The 25,587-nt window shown below is 41.0% G+C and overlaps 2 protein-coding genes across 6 annotated transcripts; one reads left to right on the top strand and one right to left on the bottom strand.

Moving 5' to 3' along the window:
- Positions 1-6,104: 6,104 nt before the first annotated feature.
- RB195_002176 (uncharacterized protein) lies at positions 6,105-20,234 on the bottom strand (the record flags this gene model as incomplete). 5 transcript variants are annotated; one of them, XM_064199311.1, is made up of 38 exons in its annotated part: positions 6,105-6,254; positions 6,351-6,491; positions 6,592-6,729; positions 6,784-6,948; positions 7,010-7,174; positions 8,055-8,089; positions 8,620-8,712; positions 9,233-9,260; positions 9,491-9,688; positions 9,773-9,830; positions 9,896-10,053; positions 10,119-10,241; positions 10,303-10,362; positions 10,490-10,631; positions 10,697-10,840; positions 10,902-11,110; positions 11,170-11,357; positions 11,441-11,583; positions 11,648-11,772; positions 11,829-11,942; positions 11,994-12,083; positions 12,204-12,311; positions 12,415-12,549; positions 12,607-12,729; positions 15,081-15,209; positions 15,275-15,364; positions 15,419-15,562; positions 15,622-15,756; positions 16,500-16,627; positions 17,148-17,277; positions 17,327-17,492; positions 17,556-17,782; positions 17,839-17,965; positions 18,034-18,131; positions 18,205-18,366; positions 18,429-18,529; positions 18,607-18,721; positions 20,130-20,234. In XM_064199311.1, the coding sequence occupies 38 exons, from the start codon at positions 20,232-20,234 to the stop codon at positions 6,105-6,107; spliced, it is 4,890 nt and encodes a 1,629-aa protein (XP_064055190.1). The 5 variants fall into 5 exon arrangements, with proteins under 5 accessions (XP_064055190.1, XP_064055191.1, XP_064055192.1 ...); XM_064199310.1 differs by having other exon boundaries at positions 16,512-16,627; XM_064199312.1 differs by having other exon boundaries at positions 10,119-10,238; positions 16,512-16,627.
- A 915-nt stretch (positions 20,235-21,149) lies between these two features.
- On the top strand, positions 21,150-24,856 carry RB195_002175 (uncharacterized protein; the record flags this gene model as incomplete). The annotated part of the gene is made up of 9 exons (XM_013442626.2): positions 21,150-21,225; positions 21,288-21,412; positions 21,497-21,562; positions 21,805-22,014; positions 22,140-22,296; positions 23,483-23,764; positions 23,839-23,949; positions 24,414-24,553; positions 24,623-24,856. The coding sequence occupies 9 exons, from the start codon at positions 21,150-21,152 to the stop codon at positions 24,854-24,856; spliced, it is 1,401 nt and encodes a 466-aa protein (XP_013298080.2).
- Positions 24,857-25,587: the final 731 nt, after the last annotated feature.

The raw sequence follows: 25,587 nt of genomic DNA, 5'->3' as shown, positions 1-25,587 counted from the left end.
ATTATCCTCTGATCCTATGGTCGCGTATGCGCTTCTTGTTGCCTGAATGTGTGTTCTGGTCACGTGGCTTTGGGCCAACCTTTATTGCTACTACTACAGTTAGTTTTCTTCCTCTTATTTTCCATATTTGTTCATTATATTGTTATGTTGACGCGTGTTATACGGATGTCTCATGATGGAGTATTACGTTAAATGTAATAAATAATACTAGCATGGGCTGTTATTGTAGAAATATTGAATATATGATAGTCATTTAAAAAAAAACAAGCAATCGGCAAAAAACATCTTACTCAAAATCTCACCTACTTGTTAAGTTTGATTTTCAGGAACATCTGACCATCAGATAATTCGGAATGAAAAGAAATCGAATGAGCCTACTATACTTCTCTGGGGCCACATCGGCCTACTGTTGTAGGAAGTTTGTGGTGTGGCAGCACACGCATATCAAATACGGATAACATGCACAGGACCTAACCTTCATTCAGGACATTCACTTCCCTGAGACCTGAAAAAATTGGTTCATTCAAAATCTATTCTTTCTATTCTTTCATGATTCATGTGGTTTTCAAGTGGTAGGAAGTTAGAGAATGAGTTCAACGGTCGAACATAAGAAAGTATTCCGCAAACAACATTTTACGGAACGACGACGGTTTATCAGACAAAGGAAGAGTACGTCAAAACGTATTACTGCGTAAAAGAAGCGCGAAATAGCAACCACCATATTGTTAAAGCATATTGTGAGCAAGTAGCCTAGAATTCAACCTCAGGAGTTAAAAAGAATAACTGAAAAAACCTTAAGTGGCTCTACGGTGAAATTTGCACGTTCTGCTCTGAGGCTGTTTACGAGTAGGGTACATATTCTAATTTCAACTTTGTTAGGTCAATGGTTACACTCTGTGTTTCCAAGTCCTTCACACCTTCGTCTACAGGATTCAGGAGTTATTTTTCCCCTCGAAGCCTTTCGCTGAAGTAAATAATCAAATTAATCGGGGCCCTTAGGCCTAAGCATTAGTCTTAGAGGATCTATGACATGCAAACTTAAGTCACTAAGAGAAAAAGTAAGTAAGAGCGTCGGGAAATAAGGGCGCCACAGAGTGCCCCCCCCAACTACACTTCACCCCATAAGTGTACTTCAGGTCGTTTTGACCCAGTCATTTTTGTTATTTATTTTACATTTCATTAGAACAATTCAGGTGGCGAGGAAAAATGTAGTTGGGGCGAGGGATACGCGCTCTTATTTCTGGAGACTATCTTCTTTTTTCTCTTAATAGCTTTAACTTACATAGATCCCCTAGGACTAATGCTTACGTTTCAGTGCTCCCAATAACTTGGTTATTTACTTCCAAAAATAAGCTCGCCGTTTAGTACCGTTGAGTAGTTCAGAAAAGGTGAGCTACTCGCTGCAGACCTGTCGCGATCGTCTAGTCCAGTAAAGTCATCGGCAACTACTAGATTGAACTTTTGAGCTCGCATAATTAATTGCAGCCTTATTTGCTAACAGAAAATAACAAGCCAAAGAAGACGGACGTAGTAGTGAAGTCCATTCATTTCTGTAAATTTTGAAACTGTAAATGGTAACCCTTACAGGAACCTAGTACTGCCCATCTTCAAATATCATGGGATATGATGCCTTCACCTGAGTGACTCCTGAGAGATGCTCATGTGGATTTCTGACGGTTCCTCTCAACCTAGATCTTGGACGTCTGATTAGATGTAGGTCAGGATAAAGGCTGGGGTTAACAATGAAGTGTGAGGTTGAAAAGGGAAGACAAGGAAGACGAGGTTAGTTGTGGGTACGTGAAGTTTTGGAGAGAGTAAACGAAAAAGTCTGGTGGCTCAAGAAAATGTTTCAAGAGAATGAAATGTTTGGAAATGGTTCTCAGTAGTTTGTCAACAATTCTCTTTAGTCTACAACTTCAATTTCTCGTCTCTGATGCGAGTTTTAGCCACTATCATGTTTCTTATTACGGTCACTTGTTAGTAAATTATTAAATCAGACCGAATTTCTCTCTTTACTGCTTTGTCATTGTAGGAGTACGTTGGAATAGAAATCCTGACTAATCCTACTTTATCTTCTCTGCTACACAGATCAATGACTTCTATTTAAAGGCAGCATACCACGAATCTGAGGTGGTGCGGATTTCAGGTGGAGTATCCGTATACGGGATCGTAGATTATGGAGACAGGGGTAGTTCCGCTCATCTCTCCCTGCATCACTGCAAATAGCCGCCTCCAGTATGCTGTTTTGTACGATGCCATCTATTGCAACGCCCCACCCCTTGCGCCGCATCCGCCCTGCGATTCGTCGAAAATCAATTCGGACTGCCCTGATAGGCAGTAAGGGACGCTACGCGTGCAAGGGTGGTGCGCTGCAATGCAAGGGATCGTACAAAACAGCATTCAGGTGCCGGCTGCTTGCAGTGATTCAGTCAGAGATGAGCGAAACCACCACGGTCTCCATAATCTACGACCCCGTGTACGAATACTCCACCTGAAATCCGTACCACCTCAGATTCGTGGTATACTGCCTTTAATGGTAACATACCACGAATCTGACGTGATGAGGAAATGTGAGATAAAAGTTAGAGATGGGGTAGTAGTTTGGTGGATCCGGAGTGGTTTATCTCATCCCTCCCTATTCGTCCTAGAAAACGGCGAAGAAGACATCGTTTTTACGACTTCAGCTGCGGTGCAGATCAGTGATGTCTTTTTATCAAAATTTGCAAGTGAAATCTTAAATAGGCTGCTGAGGGGACCGGAACGTGTACTTAGAAGAGCGTTCGAACATATCTCGTAGGAACCAAAGTTAATTCGTTCCCGTTTTTTACGACGGTTAGGGAGAGATGAGCGGATTTACCCGGATCCCGCAGTCTACAAACTCAATCTCTAGCTTTTCCCACGGATTTCTTAACCATCTCATGATATGCTGTCTTCAATTATAAAGAGCCCACTTAATTGTATAATTCAGGAATTATCAACTGAAATAAAAACTTCGATGATACGGTAGAGAGAAAAGAAGGAGACAGAGAATAAGATAAAAGGATAAAGGATGAAGTTACTGGCGTATCAATCCACTTAGGATGCGCCACCGCGTTTTACTGGAATTCGTAATCGTTGAGGTTTTGGAACGCGTGTTGGCCAATAAAATAAATTGCCGGGGCCAGCCGATATCAAGTCAGCGTTTTTATCCTCCTAGATGGAGTACGGTATCAATTTATCGACTCCGAGGAACGGCTTGGTTTGCTTTAGAGTAGTTCCGAACCCCCGACCGTGTGGCTAGAACGGACTTCTAACAGATTGCGCCACATCCCTGATTAAGCGGTTGTGCTTGAAGCGGTACTGTAGAGCACAGCGGTTAGGATCGATGCGGGACCCTTGCTATCACCGTTCATCGCTGCAGTTCCACCTCAATTCTAACCTCTCTCTCCACCGCACTGCTTCGAGCACAGGCGCTCACGCAACTGCACCGTGCCTCATGTTTTGACCGGACTATGTTGACCATAACTCCTACAACACATTATACAGCGAAACGAGGAACTCTGCGTTCGAGAAAAATCTCACTTCGTCACTTCACTCGTATTTCACTGTAGTGACCACGGTTTAGCATGCACGAATGCGTGCCACAGTGGGTTTTAGTTTGGATTTTTCTTTTTGAAGAAACGATCCGATTTTATTGATACGACTTGACATTTACCAGCAGGTGTGTTTCAAAAGATCACATTTGCGCCAAAACGACTGCATCTAAAATCTAACCAGATTAACTTGGTTTTGGAAAAGGAAGTCCCTTCGCTTAGAAGTGTTTAATTTACAGTCGATCAAAATAACGTCCACCACTTCCTGCTAAAATGAGTGCGGATAGCCAACAAACAGAAAGCATACAATTTAGTGGCAATTTCACTAAAAACCTCTGGAAGGTCGAGTTAACTACTCCAGCTCTTCGTTTTCATCGATTTCTATTCAACTGCTGGGTGGTAGATTACAAGACTTATAATAATTAACAACATTGACACACATTTTTCCAGTGAAGCATAGATTTTCTTTTCTTTGCCGAAACAAGCGTTCGATTTTGTAAGATCGCAACGTGGTCCAGTTCGCATTTGACCTCTTCATCAGAATAATTCTAGCGAAAGATGTACAGTCGGGCTAATACGAACGCAGAATGTAAGCGGAAGGTGATGTCCTGAAACGATGGGGCAGACAAAGTAGCAGCAAAGTGTGTGATTTCCATTTGAGTGAAACAGATCAAAACAGCTGGTCGTTAGCTCTGTTCCACGACTAGCCTAACTTTTCTGCACGGTCTCGTTACTTCTGGGTATCAATTTCATCTTCTACTCACAAAGTGTGAACAGTACTCAGCAGTACTCAGTCCCGCAGAAGCGCCGTAATCCTGATCAACGAAACCTCTGTGTCTGTGCGGAGCTTGCTATACCGGCTTAGTTTGTCATATACGCTCGCGCGTTCACCAACGAGCGCGTAAGTATCCCAATGCTTTTTATGTAACAGTAGTCGTATCAAAAGATATGAAGCACGTACAGTTGCGTAAGCGGTTGCGCTCGAAACGGTGCGGTGGAGACAGCGGTTGGAATCGAAGTGGGAGCGTGGGGAACTGCAGTGATGGGTGGCGGTAGCGAGGATCCTTACACGATCCCAACCCCCACGCTCCACCACGCCGCTTCGAGCGCAGCCACTTGCGCAACTGTCCTTGCTTCATATCGTTTTGGCCCAGCTGTACTCGTGTGATACTGATCAATATTTCAACTTTACCTCATCTGTATCCACTTTATATACGCTTTAGTCAAACAGCACTGTTAGACTCGGCATCCACAATTGCAACGAGCACAAGAAGCAATGTACTATTTCGAGGAAATGGATTTTATAAGTAGAGAGCATCATCAAGTGTACTCCATATCATTTTGACAATGCTATTAGCTGCTGATAATGCAATTGCCATTTTATGTCCATGGTCAGGAGTCAGTGTTTCGTTGATTTTTCACAATCCGATGAGTTCAACATTCATCTTTAAAAGTGTTAGACTTTGTCTAGTGATCATTTTCAAAGTTTTTCGATAACTTTCGCTAGCACCTGAACCAGTGAGCTTTCGCAAATTTTGTTCTCATCACACATATTTCTTGAATATATCAAACGTGTAGTTGTACGAAATCTAGTCAAACCCATCCTCCGAATTAATATACTACTTCTTGTAAAACTAAGAGAACATCGCCACAAGGACATGTTGCTTGTACCGTATCCATTACCTAAGTAGCAATGAACATTTCCTCCGAATTCATCAGGGAAAAAAGTTCACTAGGAACTACATTACTTGACACGTTTCTTTTTTTTTTCTTTTTCTGGACATATTGCAGCATCGAGGCACTTAAATACTAGTTTCTGCAGTGAAATGCGTCTTACTCGGCTGATGCTACAGTTGGCGAACTTCTAGAGTTTACGACTACTATGTATAATCACGGATTTCACTAAACTCTAAACTAGTGGCTATAAATAGTCGCATAAACAGTGTGTAGCTCCTCTATCACTCTCCTCTAAAACATCACCACATGATTTTCTGTGCACAGCAAAAAATCCCAGCAGTGCCCACTCACGCTTACTTTATGTTCCAAACGACCTCCGACCGATGACTGTGGGACAACATGTGTTGCACGCGGGTGGTCATGGTGCGAGTCTGTGGGCCACACACGTGTGCTAGCGCCAACGGCTGGGTCATCTCGGCTGTTACAGCGGAGTTAGCCCGTGCCTGGGCACAAATCTCCAATGATAACCCGAACCAAGTACATAGCTAGGACTATACGAGCGACCGTCAACCGGCCGCCCAATCCGGGGACCAACCAAAACCGCTGACTCTGAAAACGTACTAACGTGGTAAAGTCTGGAAGACATTTGTTGCAATATTTGTGTATCATAGGGCAAGTCCAACAATAAAAGAAGTGTATATGGAAAGGAAACAAACATATAGAATGAATTCGCCTACGAAGATCTTTATTTGAGGCACACTGAATAAAAACATAACAAGACCTACAATATAAATAAAATATCAAGCATAAAACTATATAAGAAAGAGGTACTTGGAAGGGCGAGCAGAACATTTCTCACGGAGGCATGCGAAGCGCTCCATCGAGGCGGATCACCTCACCATTGAGGTAACGATTTTGTATGATATGTTGCACAAGTGCCCCATACTCTTCTGGGGTTCCCATCCGAGACGGGTTGGGAATCAGTTGTGAAAGAAAGGTCTTGACCTCAACAAAACAAAATTCTTGAAGTAATCATTATCGTTCTCGGAATCAATTAAAAAAATGGTGGGCAGGCTACTTCATTGCGTGCAATTGAGATACCTTTTCAGGAAGAGCAGCAAGAAGGGGAGTATTGAAAAGTCCAGGTGCAATCGCCATAAAACGAATCCCATCATCGGCAAAGTCTCTTGCTAAGGGTAAGGTCATTCCAACGATGGCACCTTTCGAAGCAGAATAAGCAGACTAAAACAAAGATTGAAAATTCATGTTACGCCACTGAACTATATACCATAGTGTAGCTGTGAACGAGAACACTAATTATTTTCCAACACAGAAGTCATACCTGGCCAGTCTGCCCGTCAAAAGCAGCTACAGATGCGGTGCTCACAATTATACCACGTTGTCCTGCTTCATCCTTTTCATGCTCACCCATGAGTTCGACAGCATGGCGAATCACATTGAATGTACCCATGACGTTAACCTAAACTTTGCGTAGTAGTTCAAAACAAAAAATATTGAGTTGTCATTCACTCACATCTATTGTCTTCTGGATTTTGTCAATGTCGCACATCTTCTTCTTGCTGACACTGTACAGCTTGAACGCAAATGCGATACCAGCACAGTTTACCACAGCATCACAGCGCCCAAATTTATCCCTAACAACGTCGAAAGCGGCCTTCACTTCCTTATCGGAAGTCACCTGCAACCGAAACATCTTCAGAACGGCAATCCTAATCTGATCTGGCAACTTTGATACTAACGTTAGTGGGCGCAAAAATGACATTTTCACCCAGTTCTTTCGCTACATCAGATCCTTTTGAAGATGGCAGATCCAGAATGGCTACATTCGCACCAGACTTCACCAACGTTTGTACCGTACCTCGTCCGAGTCCTGAGGCTCCGCCAGTCACCACCGCTACAAGCCCCTAGAAGATGCGGATTCAAAAAAGGAAAACTATGCGGAATTATATTGCATTTTGCTATTGTCGATTACGCAAATCGTACGCATTGCAGATCTCCCTGCAAGTCAAATTTTTTTATGTGGCATACTAAAAAAAATGATCACATTTGGGCAGGACTTGTAAAATGGACAACGGTGGCAATCTAACCTTGGAACCAGAGGAATAATGAAGAACAAAACCACACAAAAAATCATCTCAAAAGAACTAGCCAAACAGTTGAACTATTAGAGAGAAAAGGAGAGAATTAAAGGCGGCATACCACAAATCTGAGGTTGTGCGGAGTTCAGGTGGAGTATACGTATACGGGGTCGTAGATTATGGAGACCGGGGTGGTTTCGCTCATCTCTGACTGAATCACTGCAAGCAGCCGGCACCTGAATGCTGTTTTGTACGATCCCTTGCATTGCAGCGGTCCACCCCTTGTGCCGCCTCCGCCTTGCGATTCGTCGAAAACCAATTCGGACTGCCCTGATAGGCAGTAAGGGACGCTACGCGTGCAAGGGTGGCGCGCTGCAATGCAAGAGATCGTACAAAACAGCATTCAGGGGCCTGCTTGCAGTGATTCAGGGAGAGATAAGCGGAACCACCCCGGTCTCCATAATCTACGACCCTGTATACGGATACTCCACCTGAAATCCGTACCACCCCAAATTCGTGGAATGCTGCCTTTAACAAAAGTAAGAAATGGGAACTTAGCAGTGGTACTAAGCGGGCGCAGGAAATGCTGGAGAAATAACAACAAATAATTGAAGAAAAGAATAGGGAGGGGTGGCAGAAATAAAGAAGCAGAATAGCAACCGGATTGGCTAGTAGAAAGGTACGAGTACGTTTTAAAACGACAAACCTTTGTAGATCGAAGACCCGCTGCCATAGGTTTCTCTGTAAACACTGCACGATTACAAAATGATCACATCACATACATGAATTTCAAGAAAGGAAGTAAGTCTGGGATAGCTGGAATACAGAGGATAGAAAACTTTGACGTTAAGTGAGTAATGCTTACTGAATCCAACCACCCAAAACTATCTGATAATGAACTAACGATAAAATGTTCTTTTAAGCACACAATCATGAAAAAGACCCCATGTGATCTCGCCTTATTATGCGCCCCATAGCCAAAACAAAAATTTAACAGTGAAAGATCGAGTAAAGAACCCAGCAGAAAACGTGACTACTCCTAAGTATCAAAACTATCATCCAACCCAAAGTGCAGATCTAATTATGGAACTTTCATCACGCGTTCCACCTTTATAGTAAATAGTAGCAACATGGTATCGAGACCACAGTTTTAGAAAACAGTGTGATTCGGGACAAAAAGAAAAGAATGACACCGGTGTGAAATCTGCGGATAAATGGATAACAAGCACCCCTCTCACAGATACACCAAATGACCGTCAACTTGCTCTTACCCGATAGAACTGACTGATAACAGCAATCAATTTCGACCACCCTAGCGCACCGAGAGTCAACGACTGGTGGATTCACTTGTTTTTCGACTATTACTGAGGTTAGTTTTGTAGGAAAATTCAAAGCAGTTCAACATTTTAGAATGGACAAGGTATCTGTGTCACAAACACAAGTAATACACAAACAATAAGGACATACCTTCACTATTTTCACCAAACCACTGTCACAAAACAAGAAACAGCATTGTTGCTCACAGTATATCCTACGAAATAACGAATTGATAAATTAGAATGTACATAGTACAAGTACAAGCCGGATGCCGTATTATGGGAATAATGTTACGGAAGGTTATGCAGGGTCACAGTAGAACGCCCGAACAATGTTTCCCTAAAACGAAACACATACTCGAACACTAATACACGGCTCATTTTAACCCCTATTGTGAAATGATGACTATTGTAGGTACAAAATGGGGAATAAACAAGATAAGCATGAAATTCTTCAAGATTAAATCCTTGTCTACAATACATGTAAGGTGTACATTAAGATCCAGTGAAAGCTAATCAGAATCTTCATCAGAAGAGACATTTCTCTTTGATGGCTTGGACTTCCTACGATTCGACGATGTAGAAGACTGACTATCCTAAAATTTTAACACTGAATGTTAGGCATCAATCTGCTAAAGCCGACAAATCCTCAAGTTTCCAAATTTTTCGAGCTTAATCACACTTTTTAGGTTAAGAGATCGATCAATCGAAATCACAAGAGTGAACATGTCTATGTGAACTCACTACAACACACTGCGACATAGTATTGACTCAATAAATCAGTGACTGACGCTGGAATATAATACTGCAATTGAAAACCCCTTACTTCATTATCTCTTTTTGAGGGAGTACCGCGTGAATCGCCATCGTCGACAGCAGCAGCTTTTTGACTGCTGATGTTACTGCTACCACCTTCATTCCTTCCTTTTAGAAGAGCCATTGGATCACCGCCAGTGATTTTCATCCATACCGCTTCCAGAAGCATTGAGTCGTTATAAATATCACTACCTTCGATGTTGTACAACTAGAACAAGATGTTTTCAAATGAAATAATCCTAAATACTCGTGTAATATTCACAGAGAAGTAAGGATGTGTAAAGGCGCTTACTCTTGCATTTTCGCATAATAATTTCACATCATTTCCCATCTCTTCAATAGTAGCGTATCTGAAGCGGTATTAAACTTGAGGTGTCGCCAAAATATATGTTATTCATAACAACATATTCCTTACCGTCCTTTATCGATCTTCTTCTTGATACGTGCAAAATCCATGGGATTATGTACAACCTCGTAATAATCCGGGAGCTCTCGCTTTGTAGGAAGCTCAATGAACGGAACTGCTATTTCTCTGCCATCGTTGGTTTTGAACCCGACCATTATGTCGTAAACCTGACCATCAACGATGTTTTCTTCCACATAAAAAAATCCGAAAAAAAAGTGGAGACAACATGAACCTTGTTCATCACTTCTAGAACTTCTGGGCTTGCCTTTTTCCTCTTCTTCCCTTCATCCTCGTCGTCATCTTCGGCTTTTCGCTTTCGTTTTTTCTTCTTCGCTTCCTGCTCCTCTTCTTCCTGCTAACATTAATTTGGGAACAAGATAAATCTACTACTTCTCTGCTGTAAATTATAAACTGACCGCATCGTCAATTTGTTTGAGCCACTGATCATCGGACATGAGATCTGCAGAATAGTCGACCTAAAAATAGAAATTTAGCGCTATAACAGATTAACATCGATAGAAACAGAAAGCTGATACATGCGAATGACAACTAGAATTAACAATTAATTACTAACAACTATGAAGAAATTATTCAGGAGTTTACCTCTCGCCTCCGTCTCCTTCCAGTTGCAGCAAAGTCCTCCTTGTAGATTCCTTCTTTTTGAGCTCTTTCCATCTCAGCAAACTCATCCGAAGCTTTGAGAATATCGTGCGGAATCTCATTTTCTTCGAGGAGACGAGGTTTTCTAGAATAAAGTTACTCTGCTTATCCACTAGTTGCTGCCCAGAAAGCTAATTCCCAAAAGTATACCTGTGCAGTTGACCCGCCTCCTCTCTACGACGATCAATATCCATCGACTGGAATTGATTAAATTCTTCCTCAGATCTGGCAATCATCTGATTGATGGTTTCGTCGTCTGGAACCTCGTCATCTTCATCGTCTTCAGACTCGGCTCTGCAAATATTTATTTTAATTTTTAGGAGCTTTTTTGAATCTGTTCAAAAACAGTACTCACCGGATAATTTGCTCAAGCATTTGTCTTCTTTCAGCGCCAGTAGAGCGCTGATCGAATTTACCTGCCTGAATAACTTTTTCGTCAACATTCAGTTTATACTTCGCAGCTGCCAGAATCCGTTCCTCAACGGAGTTAGCGGTAATCAAACGCAGCACCCGCACTTCTCTTTTTTGGCCGATACGGTGAGCACGATCTTGAGCTTGCATATCCTGAGAAGGACTTTGCAACACACAATACACCAGGACATTTGTAACGATTAAAGTAACACCTGATGAGGATTCCAATCCGAGTCGAAAATAATAACTGTATCAGCCGTTTGCAAGTTGAGACCCAAGCCTCCAGCACGTGTGGATAGCATGAACAAGAAATATTCGCTGTCGGGTGCATTGTATAATTCCAGAAGTTGTCCACGCTCATCGGGTTTCGTACTTCCGTCCAAACGAAGATATTTCCACTCTAAAAATAGTGATATCATACAAGATAGACTACTTCATACGACCTTTCAGTGCAAGAAGAATAACTCTGCTTAACGTTCTCACTTCGGTAATTGAAGAAATCCTCTATGATTGTCATCATGGTGGTCATTTGACAGAACATAAGCACGCGATGCCCGGAAGCTTTAAGTTTCGGTAAGATACGATCCAGCAACTCAAGTTTACCAGCGACACGGTAGAGATCCTGCCTGTAAGCAAGCAACATCTCTATTTAATCTTTTTTTGGTTGATCAGTCAATAAATTGAACTGACCCTGAGACCTCTTCCACCTTCCAGAATGCTCTGCAAGAATCCTCTACCGACTGGAAGAGGAACGGGTGGTTACACAGCTTTCGTAAATGAACCACAGTGTTCATCAGCGCACGGCCTCCGGATTGCTATTAGTACAAACATTGTAGCAACTGTATAATGTAGGTACACTTCAAGTAGCTACCTGTTTACTATCAATGAGTAATCCCTTCTGCATATGTTTGTAGAGGACCTTCTGAAGCGCTGACATGTCACATTTAATTACGTATTCAGTCTTGTCAGGAAGTTGAGATTCTACCTAAAACGATAAGATTAAGGACCGCAGAGCAGACTAAATAATAGAAATCACCTCTTTCTTCAGTCTTCTTAGTAAGAAGGGACGGAGTACTTTGTGAAGACGTCGTATGATTAACATTGTTTCCTCCTGATTGAGTTCGACCTAAACAATTCCAATTCAATAAAAGACTGGAAGGTATTGGTCTGCAATCCTTCAAACGATAATACGACAGCAAAAAAAAACTAGCCTATTTCAAGCAGTTAAAGTTTGAGGAAAAATCACCTTTTCTCCAGTTGTGGCGAAAGGAGCGTTGAACCATTGCTCAAATGTACCACAAGAACTAAATATGGATGGAAGCAAGAAATTGAGGAGCGCCCACAGTTCCGGAAGCTGAAAAGAGTAAGGACAGGGTCATCCTTAACAACTTTAAACAACTTCAAAGTGAGTCATTACGATGGGAATAAATAAAAAAAATAAATGAAATAAGACCGACCTTATTTTGAAGTGGAGTTCCAGTAAGCAGCAATCTATGCTGAGCATGGAAGTAACCGTTCAACATCAGCGTTAGCTTACAATTGTGATTTTTCAGACGATGTCCCTCGTCAATAATCATGTATTTCCAACGAATCTGACACAAAGAATATGCAATATACTACTAAACTAATGAGTTGCGAGATTCACCGACCTTGCCGAGCAATGCTTTCTCACGAATAACGTATTCGTACGTTGTTAGTAGTACATTGAATGCTCCCTTTCGAATCACACCCTCGACACGTCGTCGGGCTTCTTTGTTCCCTTTGTACACGACCTGTTATATATATATATATATATATATATATATATATATATATATATATATATGCATATATATGCATATATAGTGACGAAACATTACGTTCGGGTGAAAATTGACACTGACAAAATTAAAATTAAAATGCGAAGGGTTATCAATCAGAGATCCTCAAGAAAGCCGTGCCATGGAAGCAAAATCATGCCATGGATCCAAAACGATGATCCACTTCACCAAAACCAAAAACGGCTTTTGACTTTGAAGGATTTTTGGCCTACGAAACGCCCGGAGCTCAGTCCATTAGACTTTTCTGTTTAGGAGTTTATTTTAGTTATTGGTTTTACTAGGAATGGAATTCTTCATGGGATTCATGAAGGAATGAATTGACGCCTGTATTAAAGCTGATGGCGGGCAGTTCGAAAACTCTTAGTAGGTATGAAATATTTTGGTTTATTGTTTTATGAAAATAATTTTTTAGTGTTTGTGGGCAAAAAAAAAAAAACAAAGTTTGGGCGTCTCCTGTGGCGCACGCAATTTTTCGCCACCCTGTATATATTAGGTGAAGTAAAATGTTCTGACCGTTTTCGCTATATATCTTTATTGATGGCATATGTGACGATGTAAACATCACATCATGAATCGTCTAAGTAAAGCGAAAAAACGCTCAGAACTTTTCACTTCAGCTTATATATATATATATATATATATCTTATATATATATATATATATATATATATATATATATATATAATGACTATACATTGACTTGCGGTGGCTAGCTGATGTGTCAAGTCAGTGTTTTATTCTCCCAGACAAGTCTGGTACCAATTTATCGGCCACAGAGGGATGAAAGGCTTGGTGGGCACGAGGGCAGATTCGAACATCCGAACGTGCAGGGAGCGGAACCTCTAACCGCTGCACTACATCCCCTACATATATATATATATATATATATATATATATATATATATATATATATATAGTGTTATTAGTTCTATGAAATTGGACTTGTATATCTCCAACAATCTTTCTTCCTTTTTTATATTATAACTAAAAGCGGAAGATTTCATAGTCTTCTTTCTAAACGCGTCAGTTCTACATTTGCAGAACGTTCGAGCTTCAGCTTCAAACACTCCTTATCAATATATCATAGACAATATTTAAAAGTATCTTGCGAAATATGGGTTTTTCTCCTGTTTTCTACAAACGCTTATCAAAGAATGGTGCTTTGGCACAAAATAATGTGAAAGACATTATCATACTGATAAAGATAACGTTCCACGTCAGATCACATAAACATCCTGCTACTATTTAAGCAGCCGTTTTCATGCGCGTTTCCACTTTCTGAGAACGGCATACTAGCAACTTGAGTCGAACGAAGAAAGAAATAGATACGCGGAGGAGTCATGAAAGTGAAAAGCAACGCCCCCATTGGCCACGGCTATGAAACGGCTTTAACCATTTATCTTTTGCGACATGCACACGAGGTTATTGCGCACCAATCCGACGCCGGTGGACCCACCGCACCCCTTATTATAACTGTAAGGCGCCAGCGCGCCAATCCGACGCCAGGTGGACCCGTCATACCCCCTCTTATACCTATGTAGCGCCGGCGCACCAATCCGACGCCGGTGGACCCGTCGCACCCCTTTCTATAGGTATCTGGCGCCGGTGGACCCGTCGCATCCCCTCCTATAGGTATCTGGCGCCGGTGGACCCGTCGCACCCCCTTTTAGGTATTGCCGTGGACCGTCGCACACCCGTTTTGATGACAGAATAAGCCCCTCATTTATATGGGGGACCATATACGTTTTTATATATATATATATATATATATATTATATATATATATATATATATATATATATATATATATCATGCATATAATAACGGGCTTATTCTGTCACGTATGTCTGTCTGTCTGTCAGGAGGAACACCCATACTTCGAGTAGTGCTTTCATAGTATATCTATATTATTTTGGCATCGAAGGAGTGTTTGCAGCGGATGGTCGAATATTCTCCAAATGTAGAATCGACTCGTTTAGAAGGAAAACTCCGTAATCTTCCGCCTTAATTTATAATATAAAGAAGAGAAGGAAAGCGTTGTTAAAAAACACAAATCTAATTTTACATAAAACACCACTACCATTAACTTTCATTAATCAGTCAAGGGGAGCGAAGCTAAAACCACCGAAAGTCTGAAGTCCGGCTTTAGCCGGACATTCAGACTGGTATATATATATATATATATATATATATATATATATATATAATCACTATTGGTATATGTAAATATCACAGTAGAGTGACAGATTCACTGGAAAAGAGCAGCACTTTTTGTGAAATCAGCTATGTAGGATAAAACAAACCTTTACAACAGATGTAGCCCATTTTTCAAATTCCATATTCCAGTTAGAAAGTGTTGAGAGTGGGACAATAACCAAATACGGTCCGTTATTCTGTTTCACTTCCATCAGATATGTAATGAGAGAAATCGTCTGAAAAAAATAAAAAAAAAAATAAATCAGATGGAATCATAGGGAATTAATGTCGACAAAATAACCTGGATTGTCTTTCCAAGACCCATTTCGTCCGCAAGGATTCCGTTCAAGTTGTTATTGTAAAGCGATACCATCCATTCGAGACCTTTTAACTAAATTGAAACGAAATCTGTAAAAACACAGGGAAGCTTAACAAATATGCAAACCTGATACGGCTTTAGCTGGAGGGTTTCATTACCCATTGTTGAATGCTGTTGCACTATCTTTTCCTTAATTCGATGAGCGGTTGCATAGTAATCGGCCATCTGCTTCCGGTTACGCTGATCGTATTCGTCTTCTTCATTTCTTGCCTATAATTCATATTACCACACAAGATATAGCCGTAAAGATATGAAAACTAGAGGATCACTTTTTCGAGAATCAATCGAGCTTTCGTCTCTTCATCCATCCCAGCATATTCATCAACGTTCTTTGTGGTTGCTGGAGCAGGATTATCTTCCTCTTCTGAGTCAGAATCATCAGAAAGCTGATCTCGAGGAACAACCTAAAATATCCACATCGACGCTACCCATATAAAAGAGGATTTGAAAGTTGAGCAGTTGCATTAGTGGTGGTTGTGTACGGGTCCTCGCTCTTGAATTAACTATCCACACCTTCAGTACCGTTGACGAATTCCCAATATCCATACGTGGAAAGGCAGTTTTGTAAATGTAATTTTACGTTTTGTAAATCTATTTCCGATAAAGTGTTCAACGTCCATTCCGTATAGACATCTAAAGAATGTCTGAAGTGCAGAGAAAACGAACAAGTATATATTGGATTCCTACGCAATACCAGTAAACTATACGAAACGATTGACTAGAGAAGCAGTGTATGGCTTTCCATGATCTAAAACGCCGATGGACATAAAGAGATACTCCGACTTTTACAGACAGCAACAATCTGTCCTATTCATGGTCAGTATAGTCCCGAAAGTAGCGGCCCGACTACCAGTACAGCAACAACCGAAATGCAACCGACCAGACATGCATAATAGCCCAACAGGGATAGTTGAGAATTGCGTAAATAAGGGCGAATCCTCGTTTATACCGTATTCTTCATGAACTCACTTATGCGACCATGCAAACATGGTGCAAGAAACGCTGTTTCATGCAGAAGGGAACGGTGCTGACATACAAAAAACATTTGGGTGTTTAGAGCGGGTGGATGAATACGGCATACATGCATCGCCCTTCCTTAACCATCTCTATTGTTTTAACAACGCCACAGACATAAAACGCCGCACACCTCGGAACACACCTCAAATCCAGGATGCGTCTCAAGCCACACCTCCAGTTCATCAGGCTTTGGAGCTTCATCACCTTGGAGGATTTTGCCGGTGGATATCTCACGGACATGCACACGGGCTTCTCCTTCTGAAAACATAATACACATAATACATTAAACTGCAACTGGCGTAAAATATCAAGAATCCTATCTAACACACACAAAATCGTAACAAGTAAAGCAGCGCAAAATTTCTAAACAAAACGGGCAAACTACTCCATCTTAGCCGTGGAGAAATAAATGAGCCTCAAATTTAAAAGAAATCGTAAGATAATCACGACACCTGACACAAGACTTAGGTAACATGGCAATATATTTCTGAAGTAAATTCTGAGAACTACGAAAAGAGCCTTCATTCTCATTATGTTCCATAATGAGAATGAAGGCTCGTCAATAATTCATTCCATGTATAGTCTCATTATGAAAATAAAGAAACTCTGTGCCCAACCGGTCACTTTGAATCATTGGACACAGAGTTGCTTTGAGCTAAAATAGTAAAATGACATCCCAAGAAGTGTATAAACCGAATTTATTTACTGTAATGGTATTTGTCTACTGAAATGATGAAGAAGAAAAACAAAATCTCTGAAAATATTGTGTGAAGCGTACCCTCCATCCTAGCCATCTTCTTCTCTTCTTTTTTCTTTTTCTTCTCAACACTTTGATGTTGACGTACAAGACTACATAAGCTTTCCACATACTCGTCAGTTTGTTGGAGAAGGTAAACCAGACGTTGATCCTAAACAGTACCATTAGAAATGTAGCAAATTAATGAGCTTAAAGCTCACCTTCTTTTCATCCAGCAGTGCACGATAACCTTCTTCATCTTCCTGCATAAGTTTCTGCATACGAAGCCGTTCATTTTTGATCTCATCCTTCTTTCGTTCTCTCTCATTATTCTGGTGATAAGTGATGACCGCTTTCTTAACTTTCTGAGTCTTAAGGAGATTGTTTCTGAAAGAAAATGTGACATAAGAGCAGAAACAGCAAACAACACCAAAAAATTAAGCAACATGCCTATGGTATTCTTTAAACTCTCTTCCATGCTGAATAATCGCCTGCATGAGATCAGTGTGTTTTTGACGGCGTTTCCTTTCCTGCTCCATCTTCTGCTGTTTCTCCAGCTTTTCCGTCACCCTCGCTTCACGCAATGATTGCCGCTTTGTGCGTCGGTACGCGTACGGATTTAGTGCTGTTTCCAGTGTTGTGTCTCTGCGGAGCGCCCCCATAATCTCACTCCGAACCTACAAACAAAAGTAACGGAGTTAATAGAATTTTTCTTATTCAAAGAAGACTTAACCTGAGCTTGCAAGTTTACAAGTCGAAGTGCGCGAAGTTCAATTTCTGCTCTTATTCTCAAGTTTGGCGGTAGATCAGCTGGAAGATTGCTTAACTCCTGAATTCGTAGGCCAACACGATTTTGAATCCTGAAGGGTACAATTCTCTTGCGTCTTTCTTGGCTAAAGAATATTTCTATTAGTATGATCAATTTTACCTAAACTCTCGTTCCTTCAATAGCGATGCAGGATCAATACCTACAGGGGTTGGCAATGAAGTTGGCCTAGCGCACCGTTGTTGATGAATATTTAAAACCTACAAAATTAGGTTAATAATGATTATATTTGAGAAAAAGAATAATTACATGAACAAATCGAGATTGCCACACCTTCATGAGATCATATGGCAGCTTCTCTCCGTTATCACCCTCTCCGGGGAATTCGTACGGTTCAGGCAGAAGGGAAGTCGGCTTGTTTTTCATAACGACAGCTTCTGCAGCTAACGTTGGTGGTACCGGCTCATTCCTCGCCAAAAGTTTGTATACGCTAACCTTAGAAAGGAAATATGGATAAAAGGTGGTCCAAACAGCAAAAAAGTATCCTTTCTACATACTTGTGCCCGTAGCTGATTTAACTGTGCTGGAGTGATCTGTTGCTGTTGCTGACTGACTGATGGAGAAGGTTGCTGAGGTGGTTCTGCAGGCAGAGGGGCTCCTTAACCAAGAGATGATAACGCTAATACCAGAACCATGAATCCCTAAAAGCAGGCCAGACGAGTTTATTTGAATTACCTGTGAGTTTTGACTTCAATTGGAGCATCTTTTGATAACGAGGATCGGACGTAAGCTGTTGTTCCTCCATCGTAGCAACAGAATTCTCCAGTTTTGCTATTGTTAATTCTTGTCCCTAAAAGAGCTACGGAGTACAGAGAAAGACACCGGTGCACATATCCAAAGAAAACATAAAAGACTAAGTAAGCTCAAACAAGGCTAACAAACAAAGCTTACATTACTTAAGTTAGTACGAATACAGATGAATGAGTAATCGCGCTATAAATTGCAAATGCACATCATTAATAGAATAGGTTTCAGTTTAAAAAAAAGAACAATTCGAGTTTATTCATTTACAAAAAAGAGGAAAGCTAGCTGTGTATAATCCCTGATAGCAAAAGCAAAAGCAAAAAGAAACCTTCAGACTGATCTTCGCATTTTAATAACGTCAATTAATTAACCCTCTAAAAAGAGATTATGGAGGAAACCCAGCCAAACCAAAGTCCAGAACATTCATTAGAAATAGATTCAAGATAATTCTGAGGAATAAAGCAACCGTAACAGAGATTTCTCATTTTAAAAGACTCAGGTGAGAAGACAAAGTTCATGTGAGAAACGACTAACCAGAACTTTAGTCAGATGAAATTTAATAAACCCAGCTATTGATCGCAGGAAGATAATTTGGCCTCAGACAAACCGATTTTCACAAGAGCTACTCTATTCGAATTGTTGTTGCAGAATTTTGAAGATGTTTACCAAAACTCATCCAATTCATCGAAAAGAAGGCATCAGGGTTAAATGTGATTGGGGGGAACCCCGTGGCGCCCTTATTTCTCGAAGTAAATACTTAAATCAGTTGGGATTCTAAGGCCTAGACATTAGTCTTAGATAATCTATGACATATAAGCCAAAGTAGTAAGAAAAAAGTAAGTTAGCTTCGAGAAATAAGGGCGCCACTGAGTGCCCCCTCACCGCCTCCCCCCAACATTTTACCCAAGGGCTCATTAGAGACGAAGTCTGTTGAAATACTTGCCACAAAAAGGAGCGGTAGAGGTGGAATATGTTGATTATGTCTAACAAGATTTTCTTTCTGTCTGTTTTGACTGGTAATGTTAAGCGAAGCTCAATAACACTACATAAAATCCACTTCGAAACAAATACAAGCAAGATCGTTTCATTTCAGGAGACGAAAAAGGAAATAGAAGCTACCGATCATCTGGCACAGGTCTTCGCTGACCTTAGCTGAGTACACTACAACTACATTCATTACCCACAGCTTCCCCAATCTTCTACGGAGGACAAGTAGCCCTGTTCTCTTACAGTTGAAGTACTCCCCAAACGTAATCAGTAACCTAATGCTCTGTAATTTCTCAGTGAGCGCGTTTCCACTTCATACTTGTATACATTGCTCTTATGATCAGCAAAAAAAAGACAGAATCGACCTATCTAAGAACAAACAAGCGTTGGACTTCAAATAATACCGCATGCTTTAGTTGCATCTAATCTATCATGGTCTATAACACCTCTCAACAATTCGGACGTACCTGCGCTGCCATGGCGTCGCCCTGCATGGTCTGCTGCTGCGTAACGAACTCGCCTGCAGGCTGAGGTGCCTGAGCCGTAAACTGCTCAAAAGCAGGTCGACTCATCCAGCCAAACGGTTATCGACCCTGTAGACGTCTACAAATCAATTACGTATGTTCTCCGGCCATTAGAAAGTCATGCAACTATGACTCCAAGTTGGAGCTAGTCTTGGAATAAAAACTAAATGCAGAGAAGTGGTGAGAAAATTGCGGATGGAACACGATTCAAATCATGTCACATCTCCACATGCGATAATCGATAGTGGGCGTAGCGCCAAAGCCTACGAGGTACTGTATCGTTCCGTCTCCGACCGACTTCCTAGCACAACAGGGCGAGGCTCCGCCCCCACAACCGTGCCAATTCCTCTTTCGAACCTAAAAATCTATAATTCTCGGAGCTTTCGCGCGTTTTTGGTGTTTTCTAGTTCCATACATTTTTGGAGCTCATTTTCTTGTCTGTTTTTTGCTCTTGCTCGTCTTAGTTAATTAAGTGGGAGGAAATGCTCGGAGTCCGTGTTTATGTCTGCTTTGAGGTCTTTTCGTATTTTAAGGATTTTTCGGTTTAATTCCTAGCAGATCAACATTATTTTTTTAGTTTTTTTTTCAAACGCTTTTAACCCAAGCAAATCTCGCGCGGGCTTTCAGAATCTATTGGATTTCCATATCCTTGGGGGCTGCTGAGCCTTTATACATAATTTCTTCTCTAATGTGATTTCTGATTTACTTCCTCGTTCGACTCCAGTTCCTAATCTCTGTGTGTGTGTTTTCTTTTTCTCTAAGAACAACGTTGGTGTTTTCTATCCTGGTGTATGTATGTATGGTATGTACATACGATATCTCCGGTTTTCAGCTCTAGTTATATTTCGTGTAGTAATTCTAATATTTATTGGCACGATTCAATTTCCTCTTTTATGTGATTTAAATAAGCAGCTACTTTTCTTTATGGACTAATATCCTTAAGGTAGTTGTGCTATCAGAAGGATGAAAATGAATGTGGTCGATGATCTCGTGATTCGATCCGAACCCACCTACACCGAGACCGACCCAACACCTGACGGTAAGCGTATTTTCTGAATGGAACGTTTCTTGTATGAGATTTATGAGAGGTTTCTGCTTTAGTGATTGGTTTGGAATTCGTTCGTCAATACTATACAATACTTTCGAAGTCACCTGGATGCGTGCACAAATTTTATAGTCACGAATCGGTGTTTGTCCACAATGATGTCACTGTTATCGGACAGCAGGTTGCTGACTTCTTCTCTTTAAGTATTTCTTTTTAAATTTGAAACGTAGTACTTTTCCTGTATCGTTTATTTTTTCTTTTGAAGAAGATCAAGAGCTGTATTGAGCAACTAGTGGAAGCCAACAACAGATTCAAGATTCATTCAGTGAAGGTGAGGAAATATTGCTGCTACTGAATTCGTCCTCCTGTAGTTATTCTAATGTCGGATGTCATGACATATTTTTTTATATCACATTCCTATATCATTTGAACTTACAGTTTACATATTTGCATTATTTGTTTAGTTAATTCTTTAGGTCTCTTTTTGCTTTCCGATATTTTCTTCTCTATTAATATTTTAATATTATTTATATTAATTAATTAGATCTGCTTTGGTGAAACTTTTTGTTTTAGGGATCTTTCACTTCGCATAAAGGTATCGTGCTGCAAGTTTGCGGAGAAGTTTCCACACGTCGCTTCTTCCAGACGTTCATTTTGGGACAACAGAGTGCTAAGAAGTTTTACGTGCAGAACGACATATTTCAGTTCGTAGATGTTGCATTCCACAGCGAATCACAAGAATCGCCTGCCCCCGCACCCTCAAGCGAAGCGACCATTACTGAGGTAAAAGTTGTATTATTACTCACTTATTATACACTTTTTCTGTGACAACATTGATATTTTAGATCGTTCTCTTTACGATTTAACAACGCAAAACTCAAAGATTGGTATTGATTTTAGTTGTTTAGGCACAATCTGTTGACATCGATCTTGTGCAAAACGGTCACAATCATTCTCACTCTTCAATCGCGTTAAGTTGTGAGGAAACTCCGATTCTAACAAGCGTTGTTTCTCATGCTAAGGCCAGTCCAGCTAAGAGTCCAGTCGCTGCTCCGGTCACCGAAGGTGCTGTTTGTTTCGTAATGAGTAGTTTTTTTAGTGGCTTCACGTGGTCCACTCTTCTTTTATCTCTTTTGAAAATTTGCGTTCATTTGCACGAAGAGCGGATTTTTAGTGCTGCGAAATGCGGTTTCTCTTCTTGCTTAGGTATTTGAAGTGAAATACAGGTCTCTTATCTCCTAATATATGATAACTTTATACTGCCTATGAGCGCTCAAACGTTTTCACGTTAATGTATTCAGTGTTGGCAATAATGTTTCCATCTTCGAAGCAATCTACAATAACCACAAAAGATTGCTTCTAATTACAAATTTTTCAATTAACTTTTTCTACTTCTAATTACAAATTTTTCAATTAACTTTTTCAGTGATTACTCGGCCTGGTGTGTAATCCTGTCATTTCAGAAAAATGTTGATCTTTTCTTTGACGCCAAGGTCATTTTGCTCGTCTTTAACGGTTGAGATTTCATATTTAAGTTAGTAGTTTTTATGCAGTATAATATGATATATAATAGCACATTCCAGTACCGCGCTTTTTATACTTTGGTAAGAGTAAATTGTTATCTATTTGCCTCGTCTATAATGGAGTCAACCGCATACATGCGATAGTCGGAGCCAGTGCTCCGATACCCTCCACATTGGGTTGTTGGCGAAAGGACACCCTTTACCTTTGAACGGTTAGCAGAGGGAACCCCTTAACCTTTGAACGGTCGGCGAAGAGATTCTCATCACTTGCGCTGCACCGCATGAGCTAGACCCCCTTCTTTTGAGGAGGGTCCGGCTCATCCCTATCGCACCTATGGTCAACCGCCCTAGCTCAATCCACTCTCCTTTTTTCTTGATTGACTGTGTGAATAACCTCATGTTTATGGAAAGTATAAGATTTTACTTCGTTTTTACACCTACCCATCCTTGTTTGTCGACGCACCTACTCAGTAGTGTATTTCATCCGCCGATATACTGAGGTAAATATATTGGTGGACAAATAAAACTTTGGTTGGAAATGAAATGGTTTATTATTGTGCCAAATAAACGGAATTTTTTTATTTCGTATTCAACAAAATTTCAAAGTGAAAGATTAGTCTTGTCATTTAATCACGCAAAATCATGGAGAGACTTTAATTTTGTTAACGCACTCGCAGTTTCATCCGATAAGTCTAACTTAGTTCTTTTTTCGTAAGTGCTATTTCCAGAAACATCTGCTAAGGAGACTCCACCAACAGAGGACACAACGAAGCTGAAGACAGAACAGCAGAAAGCAGAAGTAACACCTCCTCCGGTCGCTACACAACCGACTACACCCGTTGATACCACGCCGAAAACATGGGCACATCGTGTTGGAGGCGGCTCCAAGCCTGCTGCGACTCCAGCTGCTGCAGTTCCAGCTCAAAAGACGTCCTCAGTACCACCTCCAACAAATGCGCCATCTGCTACGAGGCCTCAGCAGGCTCCTCGTCCTAATGTACAGACCAATGGTCAGTACAGTATTTCACTTGATTTGCGCAAAATTTCTGAATCAGATTCCATTATTAGGTCTTTTTCTTTGAAGGAGGTCAAATCGCTCAGGGTGAGCGTCGCATTTATCTTGGAGGCATTATAAGAAATATGGTTCCGGATAGCACCAATGTTGCTGAGCAGGAAATCAAAGATGCATTCTCTAGTGAGTTCTCGAAATGTTAACATATTGTATTTTGACGCTTTTCCTGCCGATTGTTTAGAAGAAACATTTCGGGGTTTTTCTTTCGATTGGTTTCATGTAGCATGTTTTCTACAAACCTTCTGGAGTTTTTACATTCAGTTTTAAGTTTTCTTTTTGGACAACGTACGTAACGTTTATCCAGAAAATATTACTTTGTCACTTACTTATTTATTGCTGCACTAAGTCAACATTTATTGAAAATCTGAGCGGAATTACAGTTTGGCAATAAAACAAATACTTTTTCAAATATTGCTGCTTTACTGCTTCCTCGATGTTATCTTTATTTGTTATAAATAACCACTTTTGTATTGCAGCGTTACTGTTTTTCGTCTACGTGTTACTTCACGTGATAGGATAGATTTTGAAACATAGTGTCCGTAAATACTTTTGTAGACATCGTCCTAGCCAAACATTGTGTATTGCAGAATTTGGGGAGGTCGAATCTGTAGCCATTCCACGCAAAGTCCTTGACCAACCGAATGATACATCCCGTAATGGGTTTGCTTTTATTTCGATGCGAACGCCTACCGATGCCCAGAATGTGTTCCAGAATGCTCGCAAAGATGTGCGTTTCTGTTTCTGTCACTGAGCGCCACCAAAACTACTGCATTTTTTTCAATTAACAATATTGTAGGATCGCGGCATATACCATCTGCAGCTACGTCTGGATGCATTTGGATTCGATGGAGAGGTGACTATTTCCGAACAGAAGGATCGCATTGATCGCCCAGGAGGCGGCTTCCGCGGCGGTCGCGGTGGATTCATTCCACGTGGCGGAGCAGGCCCCTTCTCACGCGGTGGCGGTGGCAGAGGTCGCGGAGGGGGTGGATTCCGCGGCGGCTTCCACAACCAGAACAATCACCACTAAGCGTTTTGATCCTTCTGTGATGTCACAGCGCCTCACATCTTAGGGTGTCCTACCCAAGCGACCACACAAATTTCTATTCCGCTCCCTAGTATGTTGTGCGTCAACCCTGTTATCTGTCTTTGCGAACCAGACACGTAACTTCAGTCTTCAATTCCTAGCTGTAGATCTATTGGAATCGAAATCTCTTTTCTTCTTCTTCTTCATCGTGGCTCATCATTTGTAACATGTGATTTTCGCGTTGTTCCGGTTCGTCTAAAACATGATTTATTCCAGAGTGGTGTATATTTTGTTCATATTGAGGTTTTCATTAAAGAGCTGTTATGCTATAATTATTGACAATTTGAGTAGGGTAGAATGGGGACGTAGCGTGGGTGCACACCATGTTCTAGGTTTTTACTTTGCAGCCGGGGCTAGCCAAGTTATTATATCGCTGTGTCTCGTAGATCTCCGAGTGCCGATTTCTCGTTTTTTTTTCCTCTCCCCTCCCACCCTTCCACCCGCCCTCCTCAGTCGGTACTAGCTCAGCTTGAGGTCCACGCGTGCCGTGATGCCGGTGCCCCTCTTCGTTTATTCTTGTTTTTCCATCTTGTTCAACATCTTCGCGACTATAGTTGTGGTGCTTTCGCACCCTTCATAGTTGTAAACCCACCATTATTTCTCGGTAATATTGACATTGTGACTGCAAAGACCAGTGCAGCCTTTGTCCTATTTTAGGGGCTGAGGTTGCGTTG

The sequence above is a fragment of the Necator americanus genome, chromosome IV (assembly GCF_031761385.1).
Source record: "Necator americanus strain Aroian chromosome IV, whole genome shotgun sequence".
NCBI lineage: Eukaryota > Metazoa > Nematoda > Chromadorea > Rhabditida > Ancylostomatidae > Necator > Necator americanus.
This window is presented reverse-complemented; position numbering and strand designations above follow the sequence as displayed.